Genomic DNA, 11,088 nt, shown 5'->3' on the forward strand with positions numbered 1-11,088 from the left:
ATATATATATATATATATATATATTATCGAAGTGATTAGCTCTCTGCATTAAAATAGTAGAGACATTGTTTTAGATGTTCAACTTTATGTTACATTTATAAAATTTAAATTGCAATTAGGCACATGAAATTACGCAAATGTGTAGGGAAATTTTCAAGGAGTATGATGAAATAAAGAAACTAATATTCGATAATTCATTCGAGAACTATTAACTGTTGAATATGTGGTAAAAATATCATGCAGGCCAGAAATACACAACTACAGAGTTGAAATTTGACGTACAGAAAAAAAAAACAACTATTGTTTACGAAGTAAACTCAAGTTTTTTTTCTTCAAAATTCTAATTTGTTCGAAAGTTATTTAAATTTGAAGCACTTTGTATTTGCACATTTTTACTCCCTTTTTTACTTAACGTTACATTTGGGTTTGTTGCGCAAAAATTTAAAAGACTTAGAAACTTGAACTTATGAAGGTGTGTAGAAATTTGTACAAGGAGTTTGACAGAATACAAAAAAAAATAGGACTGCTATAGAATTGCTATAGAAATATTATCATCAACTGTTAAACTTGTAGTAAAATAAATCATACGAGATAATCTGATCTACAACCTTCTGAAATGCAACAACATTGTTTAAAATTCACATTACTGAAAGGACTATTTTTAATTATAAACTTAAATCGAGTTTTTTTTTTATAAAAAAAATTAGAATTTGTTATCAAGTTTTTGCAACTTTTAAGTTTTTTTTTCTTTTTTTTGCAAAATTAAAAAAAAAAAATAGAATGAGGGATCAGCTGTTGCCAGATATAAATCTTAATATCTATATCAAAATTTTTAAAAATATACGACTCAAAAGCGAGAAACCCATTTCCAGTTTGAACTGTTATAATGATATAAGTCTCGTTTGGAAGTAAATTATTCTAATTTATTTCTTGTTGAGTCACACAACCTGCATTCTTTAAGTTAATTTTATTTTCAAGCTCTGTTCGTAATTTTTTTAAATTTAGGTATAATCATTAATATCGTTGCGATTAATATATTAACAAAATGTTCTGATATGAAATTATAATAAATATAATAAGAGACTCAAGAGAAATAAAACCATTTCCAAATTGAATTGTTATAATGATTTAAGCCTTATTGACATTTAAAATTATGCAAATTTATTTCATGTTGAGTCATATAATCTGTATTCCTTTGGTAATTTTTTTTAAAATTTAGGCAATCATTCATTTCGTTATGAATAATATAACATCAAAACATTCTTACATAAAATTATGACAATTATGTATTTGAAAAAATATTAAAGACGAATGAGAGGCAACCAAAGGGGGTTGGGGAGTGGAGCCTCCTTTTTATATGTACAGTGATTTCGTAGAGATACACCGATCTAATACATACGCCGCACCCGTAAAAGGGGGGATTTTTCATCGGATACGCCGCACATTTTATGAGCTATCGTGGAGTTAACGCATCTGTTTCAATTAACAAGTTATACACAAAAATAATTTACTAAACGTTTAAAAATCATTAAAGTAATTATTAAATATACAATGATACAATATAAATATATGCGATCTTACTTAAAATCAAAAATTATGTATTTCAATAATTTTCATCATAACTTTTCAAATGTATGCAAAATGTACCGTATACAATTGTGCGTAATTCAAATACAACTCAATCGCAAACGCATTACGTAAAAATACTCGAATTTTATGTAACCAAACTGATTAAGAATCTAAATATAATTAAAATAAGTGATCAAAATACAATAAATTGATTAAAAGAATCTTACAGACGCGAAATTGTACAATATAGAACAATCGCGATCGCATCGCGTTGCTTTATCGTAATTTGATTTGAAATACCTAAATATTATAAAATCAAATGAATAAAAATACGTACAATAATTAAAAAAAATATTAATAATAATTAAATAAAATTAATCTTGTGTTGCGCAAAATTGTACTTCACAAAATAATCACAAACGCATCCTGTTTCTTTCTTTACTAATTTTGAATTTCTAAAATTTCAACCTATCAAATGATAAACAATAAAAAATCTTTAAAATAATTTAAAAAAAAAACATATAAAATATAAACAAATTATCTCGTTAAACGTAAAATTAAAGCATTAAATGAACATAAAAGCATTATTTCTTTTATAATCAATTTATAATATCCGAGTTATAAATAAGTCAAATGATTAAACAGCTAAAAATTGTTAAAATAAACGTTAAATACAGAATAATTTACGGAGTTCACGCATTCCTCTTTTATCCGTGTGCTCATCCATGTTGCATCATCTTACTCGAACATCTCTAAATTTCGAAATCGTATATTTTCGAGTCCTGGAAATATACGATAAAAATAATGAAGTTGGCCTTCAGCTGAAACTGGGGATAAACTTGAGATAGATCATTTAAGCATTTCATTTTACCCCAACTCATTCATTTTATAGCATGACTTGTATATTTTTCTTGGGAGGGGGAATTCCATAAATTTCTATTTCGTGTTTTAAAATTTGGTTCTGCTGCGTTAATTCATCGCTCACAATTTGTCGTTGGACAATCCGTCATGAGCACAATCCGTCGCAGCGACAATTCCTCGCAAAGATAATTCGTCACGGGCACAATTCATGCACAATTCGTTGTGGCGAAAATTCTTCGTAGGTACAACTCGTTGCAAAGACAATTTAACGTGGACTCACTTCATTGCGAGCACAATTCATCGTGGGCCCAACTCGTAGAACAACAATTCTTGGTAGCGTTAATTCGTCATAAGCAAAATTTGAAATACATGGTATTCCAGTAATTATTACAGCAACAAAAAGGGTGTTTCTTCGGAAAAATTAACATCAAAAGTATTATTTTGGCAAAAAACTTCATTATGTCCCGAAAAATCCCCAACTCTCCTTTGTTCGTTTCTCCCTTTTTTGAGGGAAATGGGGGTGTTTGAGGGAGAGAATTGAATTTCTTGCAAACAGGTAAGTGAGGCATTCATCCCGATGTATTTTTTACGCAGAATTGAATGAAACTAATTACGAGATGATCGAACTAATAATTTAGAAGTTATATGTGTTTTATAGACAAAAAGTACAAGTTTCGATTTGTACCTATTTACGCATTTAACATTGCTATCTGAACATGCGAGGCATTGTTTCCTATGTAGTTTTTAACGCTGAGTCGAATGAAACTCTAACAGAATCAACTGAATAGTGCAAAAGTTAAAAGAGCTTTATTAATAAAAAGTATTTCTATTGATTGTTTAAGTACACTTTTTACATTATTATCTAGAGGCTATCTAAACATGTAAGTTACATTTTCCAATGTAACATTTCATGCTGAATTGAATGAGATAAAATTCAATAAATAGCTTTGAAATTGTGTACAAATTTCTTCATCAAATGAAGTTGTAACTTTTTAAATATTAGTCCTTTTGACTTGAGAACTTGAGTTTGTTTTCATTCGATTGAGTGAGAAAATATACATAGGAAACAATACTTCACTTGTCTGTATAGATGAGATGCGTATATGCAAGTCAAGATTGTACTTTCTGCACACAAAACCCTTATAACTTCTCAACTATTTATCTAATCAATTTCTGCTTTATTTCAATCAATTCAGCATAGAAAATTACATCAGAAATGTACATTACATGCTCAGATAGCTCCTTCATTGCAATGTAAAAAGTATACATATGTACATGTCAAAAGAAGTACTTTTTATATATATATAAAAACTTTTATTCGTTCCTTTGACGTGTGTATTCTTTCAATTCGATTCAACGTGAAAAAATACGTAAGAACTACGCCTCACTTGTTTAGATAGTAATGTCAGTAGTGTAAATATGTACAAGTACAAATGTGTATTTTTTCTAAATAAAACTCTTATACCTACTAAACTATTCGTGAGATAGTCTCAAGATTAGTTTCATTCAAGTTAGTGTAGTAATGCGCATTGGAAATAATGCCTCAAGTAAAATTAACACTATGAAGCTCGAGTGCTTTCCCAGTTACACTATTTAGGCCACATTTTTGTAGCTACTCCTTTTAATTTAAGTCAAAAATTAATTTGAGTCCTCTTTTTGAATTAAAGAAATACCACTTCAAAAACTGAAGTTAAGCGAAGGAAAAAATAATTACTAAAAATATGTTTAAGAGAAAGCTTGAAAAATTAAATTTGCTCTATCTTGAATACTTTCAACAACAAAGGTGATGGGTAAAATAATAAATTTCTAGCGACCAATACGTTAAGACTAATACAGATATTTTGCTTAGCCAAGATAATTGCTAATTAAAAAAACATATTACAACCAATCTATATCTTTTTCGCTAAATTATTATGTTGTATATTAAGAACCAACAATCAATTTTAATTTAGTGTCTTACGTAAACATTGCTCATACACCTTCTCCCCCTTTTAAATAATTAATCACACAATCCTCCCCTCTTGAATGCTTTCCTACTATTTTCACTGCTACAAATTAAATATTTAGTTAGCTTTTATTGACAATGCAAGAGTTTTATCTTCGTAAATAGATGTATTTAATCGAAATCGCAAGAAATTGTGCTCACGACAAGTTGTCTCTGCGACGAATTGTCCTTGCAACGAATTGTGTTCACGACGAATTGTTGCCGTGGTGAATTGTACTCACGACGAATTGTTTCCGTGACAACTTGCTCCCACGACGAACTGTAGCCTTATCGAATTATGCGTGATGAATTATTTAACGACGAATTAAAGCGACATCTTAAAACATATAGTTCAAAATGATATAAAGATTTGCATGCCTTACATTCATTTCAAAACTTTTTGATTGCTATTGGCGATTGAAATAGGTGGCGTCTAGCAGAACTCTATGGCAACACTTCGCATGTTTTCACCATTAGAGAGTCATAGATGTACGTTAGTTTCTGTCTTCAAATAGACCTTTCAAGGTATATGGAACTAAAAACTACATTGAACCTAGTTCTAAAAGAAAGCATCGTGGAAAAAAATGTTTTTGACAATTAAACACGAAAAATATTAAGAAAAGGGGAAATATCATAATACAATCCTATACAAATAAGAAGAGGAGGAGAGGGAAGGGTCAAAACATGAAACTGGTGTTCTCCCCAGATAGCGTATAGAGCGTTGCGATCGCGAATTAAATGAAAATTATATAATAAATAGTTGCTTTTAATTATTTTTTGTGCAGTATCTTTAAATTACCGAAATTTTATAATTCTTAGCAAAAAGCTTTAAATTTTCTTAAAAAGTTCTGATTGCTACTTTCCTAATTAAACTACTGCAATAATGTATTCCAATTTGCGGGCTACTCCCCTAATTTGATGGTCAAGAATCCGTAAAAAAAGTTTTGTTTATTTGGAGAAAGTACTTCTTTATGTTGAGGTTAATTATAACTTACTTAAACCTTAATTTGTCATATTCGAACATTTTTAAATCTATGTTTGATAGAACTAACGAAAAAGTACTTCGAAAAAATGCAAAGTAGATAAAATAGTTTACAAACCTGATCATCAATACCTATAATTTTGTTATCTAAAATTTCTATTTGACCTCCCATCAGTTGAATTGTTAGTGATGGCTGCTCTGACTGCATATTCTGTAAAATACATTGAAAGGAATGTAAAAGTAAAAATGAAAATACAATATGTTGGTAAAGATTTTTAACTGTTTGAATTAATTATTGCAGTGTTTAGTTCTATGTGTAGTGTAAAGGAGAGCAAGTGTCAACATTTTTTTTCATACTTCTTCTTTTTTCCAAAAATATCATCAGTTTTTTCTGATTTAGGTTTGTAAAAAATTAGACTCTTTTGTGGTGTAGGGTGTAGCTAAGGCTGCAAAATTTATAACAATATTCAAAGCTCTTTATAATTAATATTTTTAAAGTAAATATGTGTAGAAAAAACAAGTGTCTCTCTAACATTGAAAATAAAAACAAAAAGTAAAATAATGAGTAACAAACATGAACATTTAAAAAAAAAGTATCTATGTTACGGTGAATGACCGAAGTCTCGAAAATGTCAACATTCACGTAGTCGCTTGGTGTATGTCCGAAATATTTGCTAAATACCCTTATTTCTGACTTTCACCGGTGAATGTCAACAATCACATAGTCGCTTTGGTGAATGTCCGAAATATTTATTACATTCGATTTGATATGAATTTATTCGTAGATATAATTACATTTATTCGATATTTTAATACTTACTGACGATAGATCAGAAGAAACATCAGTGTTTGGAGTATCGGGCCATACATTTGCATTTGCCCGGTATACATTTGCCCAGTATACCGGGCAGTGGCACTTAACCTTAAAAAAACATCAGTGTAGGGTATACCGGGCAAATGTATACTGGGCAGTGGCACTTAACCTTAAGTGGCTCGGTATACCCTACACTGATGTTTTTTTAAGGTCAAGTGCCATTGCCCGGTATATATTTGCCCGATACTCCAAACACTGATGTTTCTTTTAATCTATCGTCAGTAAGTATTAAAATACAGAATAAATATAAATATATAAAATAAATATAATAATATCAACGAATAAATTAATATAAAATTGGATATAACAAATATTTCGGACATTCACCAAAGCGACTATGTGATTGTTGACATACACCGGTGAGGGTCCGAATGTACAAGAATGTAATGAAATCTTTCACCTACGTATTTGGTGTTTGTCGACATTCACTGGTGAAAGTCAACAACCACCAATTTCGGTCATTCGCCGTAACATAACGTTTTTTTCTTTCATTCCTTTAAAAAAATCAATAGCATGTCCTTTTTCTAAGAGGTCAGTTTTCTCTGAGGTTTCACAGTAATAGTTGAATTATCAAAACATTAATTAAAAATCATTGTTGAGTTATGCCTACATTTAGATAAATAAATGAGTTTTTCTTACATCATAACAGAAAAGAAAGCCATTTTTTAATCTAATATATTTCTTTTTCCATGGGTTCCAATAGGTAGCCTTCTTTCGACCATGAGGTAGCATTTCAATATAACCTTCTTTATTTAGATAACACGCTTTTTGAGTTTGTGGCTGTAAAAGAGTACAATTTATAAGCATTTAAATTAAAACTTTTCAAATGTATGTACTGATTTAAAAGTAAAAAAAATAATAAACATTACTTTGTTAGAAAAATCCAACCGATATAAAGCATCCAATAAAGTTTTCTAAAAAGTAAAAAAGAAATGATAAATCTAAATTTGTAAAATCATAATATTTGCTTCTAAGCAATTTTTATACCGAGATTGGTTTTTATGTTAAATATTTCATTCAGTTTAAAAAAAAATTAGTATTATTTAATCCCTAAACCTCTCGATCGGTGTTACCGACTTTCATTGTGGGCTGGATTGTGTGTGTCTAGGATTCACTGATCAATGCAGTGATGCTACTGATTGGGTCTTCCAAACCAAATGTGTCAATGGATGAATGATGATTTGGATATTGGAATGTCGTGTGCTCCACCGTAAACCACTTCAGTTACTTGTTGAATGTCATTGAATTTTGCTAGACACATTAGACGCATTTTAATCTATCCAGTTAAACTTTCTTCAATTTCTAACCGATTGGTTCTTGAATTTGAGGCATGCCTGGACATTTAAAACACTGTCCAACTGGAATGCCTTCGCTACGAGGGTAACAGAATGGAAGAAGATTCTGATGAACGCCTTGACCCACAAAGTGCTTAACGAAGAAGGAGAAGATTCCATTATTTTTTTTTTATGCTGACAGATATAATAGTTGAAAGATAAATAAATATAATGTTATTGAAGAATATATTTAGAAAAGTAAAGACGCTCTATAGCGACCTCTATGTCTATGAGTATATAGACTTCATTTAAGGACTTCATCACTTAAGAACTCAATCGACTTCATCACTATGTTATGAGTGCAGAAGAATATCGCAAATAATTATTCATAACACTAACTAATGAATATGGGAATCATTTAAAAAAAAACGATATTTCTCTTGATTATCAATAATATATATTTCACCAGCTTTATGTCCAAAAACTACTTACACTACTTTCAAAACTCTTACACTTTTACTACTCACGCGATATAAACTTTCAGTTTAACGCGATATAAACTTTCAGTTTATATCGCGTTTCAAGCTATATCATGTTTAATGTACCACAACATCAAAGAAATATGATTAAAATAATTTCTTTGAAACTTTCCCTGTGAGTTGACTCATTGTCTGAGAAAGTATTTTTGTTTTTAAGTTGTTTTTTAGATGATTTTCTTGGTAATGAAATATAAAATCGGAACCAAATTTTTCTCACTATATTGGAATTGTATGTAAAATTAACATAGACTCTATGGAACAGTACTAGGGACTTAATGTTCTAATCATTATAATGGAAAAGTTATTGTAATAGGAGTCGTATTAAAGAATTACTTATGTGTGAATATTATCAAGTCCTTTTAGAGTTCGACTTTCTGTGCTGCGATATTTAGGTTTCATCTGACATGCTTCTAGTTTTTTCTTCGGGGAGCTGTTGGGAGTTTAGTTTTTGTCATCGGCCACTGTACTTGCCCTGGGGAATGTCAATGTACACCACCCTTTTATGCAATCGACACTTGCCTCGTGGTCTGGGTGAAATCGGACGTTATTGTAATGTGATGTCATTTTGAGTGCACAAAATTACCCTAAATATTAACTCATAGCAAAAAAATAAAGCAATGCTTTTCTTTTGAATCTCAAAAGTGTAAGATATTTAAAATCTATTAAATTTCTCAGGAACTATTCGACCGATTTGCTTTAATTTCGTATTTTGCCATGTAAAATTATATTTTTTAAAATGATACAAAAAATTACGTACCTTACAATTTAAAATTTTTCCAACCATAATTAAATAAAATAATAAAAAATAAATTTTTACCATGGAATTATCTTTGGGGAAACAGATTTTATAACTGTGTGCAAAAACTAGCTTAAAAAGTTCGCGATGATTAAACTATGGGGACCATATTTCTCAGATTGCGGCTACCCTCAAAATTTTGGGGTTCAGAAATCCGAAGCAGTAAAAAAACAAGGCATGTTTATTCAGAGAAAGTACGTTTTCGTGCCTAATTTCCTAACGTAAATTATCGTTTGCAGTAATTAATTAGCATATTTGAGGTCACGCTCTCGAACCTTCAAGATTGAATCCTAGAAAGTGAAGAAGAAAAGTTATTCAGGGTGGTCCGCTTTTATTTTGAGCACTGCACATATGAACATTGAACCTGCATATATTGTACCTATATGCAAATGTATCGTATTTGCATACAATATATGAATGGATATCAAGGTAAGCATCTATTTAGTACAACTATACATTATATATTCGTATTTGAAGAGCTTTGTGGGAGAACCAGGTAAGTGAATTTGTTTTTTTCAAATGAGATTTCTGAAGGAAAGTTTTTATTTTAGTCTTATTTAAATATAACATTCATTTATGTTACTAAATCGATTAATTTTGAAGATACTCAGTGGAAGAACTAGGTAAGTGACATTATTTGAATATCCTTCGGGTGGAAGAGGCAGGTAAGTGACTTGACAACAAATGTGAAAAAAACAACCCTAGGAAATCACTCGTTTCTCACGCTAAGGAGCGGGGAGTTTGAAGTTACTCTGTCGAAAAAATAAAATTTGTAACTGCAGCTTCCATAAATTAAGAAGGAATGTAAATTCTTTTTAAGTATCAATAATATAAAAAATAGCCCTTGAATGGTATCACATATAAAATTTTTAGTTTCCAGTTCGCGATACTTGTTTCACACACACTGCCTGCAAATGAATTTAATTTTTTTTTCTGAGCAAAGTCGCACTGAAAAAAAAACTTTTTTGTTGCTTCTACTGCAACTTTTTCAGTATATTATTATTGTTACTAGCTGAATACTCGTTCTTCGCAAGGGGTGAAAAATCAATAAATCGCTATGAAATCATGCAGAAAACTGTAATTAAGTTAAAACAATTACAGTATTTATTATTATTTGCCCTGTGGATTCAGGCAGTTAGATTAAGCAAAATATGGTTCTAGATATCACATTAAAATCACATTTGGCATAATGTTATTGTTCGAGGCTAACTGCTGATTGTCAAATCGAAAATCTTCTCCACTACTTATCCTATTCGAAGGCCCTAAAAAACAAATTTACTACGTACTTATAGCCTATAGTAGATATCGTGGTACCTATATCAGTATATATAACACCGATTGAAACAACAGCAATAAACATAATATCAGTTACCTACTACCAAAAAAATTTTCTTTCTTCGGATTATTATTTTTGAATTGAAAATAACAAGGGGCTCACCAGTAATGTTAAGATGTTGGTGCACATCTAAAATATTAGGTGCTAAATCCGAAATGTTAAGCGTACATATTATATACTTGGCATTACTACTGGCAACTTTTTCATAAAAATCGCTATGACTCAGCGGAATCAGATTAAGTATATCACTAAATATACCAATACATAATATATACCTGTTGAGGATTTATAATAACAGATGGCGCTGAGCGCAAACAGTTTTTTTATTATTTTTTTCTACACTTAAGTTTCAGTTTAGATTTAACCACTGAACCACAATGAAATAAAATTATTTGAATCATTACAATTTGTGTAATTATTGTTGAATTCGAATTATGGTGCTACACCGGCCGAAAAATAGGCCACCTGCATGAAATGTAAGTTAACATTTGTTTTGTTTTGGTCTCCCTTAAGTCGGTAATTTATTTTGATATTTTATTGCATTAATTGTATTGTATTTATTATAGTAACGTGCGAGCTGTTTATAATGGATGATTTTGAAAAATTAAAGTCCAAAAGAGCTGTAATCAGACAGCTGATTACAAAACTAATAAATAAAATTGACAAACTGTTATTAGAAATACTTCCTGATGATACTTTGTATGATTGTCTAAATCAGTTAAATGAAAAAAGCGAAACTTTAAAGGATCTTGATTTGAAAATTGAAAATTATTTTGATAAAAGCGATGAATTAGAGAGTGAAATTATACAAAGTCAAGAGTATCAAGATCGAGTAGTGGCTTACAAAGGCAAAATCGAAAGATATTTACTAAA

At 30.0% G+C, this 11,088-nt stretch overlaps 1 protein-coding gene across 2 annotated transcripts in view; it reads right to left on the reverse strand.

Moving 5' to 3' along the window:
• Window positions 1-11,088, reverse strand: part of LOC107452510 (uncharacterized) — a 120,218-nt gene that overhangs the window by 48,824 nt on the left and 60,306 nt on the right. For both annotated transcript variants that reach the window (XM_071187592.1, XM_071187593.1), the window contains 3 exons: window positions 7,140-7,184; window positions 6,910-7,050; window positions 5,515-5,607 (listed from right to left, as the gene is read on the reverse strand). In XM_071187592.1, the coding sequence (XP_071043693.1) occupies window positions 5,515-5,607; window positions 6,910-7,050; window positions 7,140-7,184 (279 nt within the window). The remainder of the gene's footprint in view (window positions 1-5,514; window positions 5,608-6,909; window positions 7,051-7,139; window positions 7,185-11,088) is intronic.

This window comes from Parasteatoda tepidariorum, chromosome X1 (assembly GCF_043381705.1).
Source record: "Parasteatoda tepidariorum isolate YZ-2023 chromosome X1, CAS_Ptep_4.0, whole genome shotgun sequence".
Lineage (NCBI taxonomy): Eukaryota > Metazoa > Arthropoda > Arachnida > Araneae > Theridiidae > Parasteatoda > Parasteatoda tepidariorum.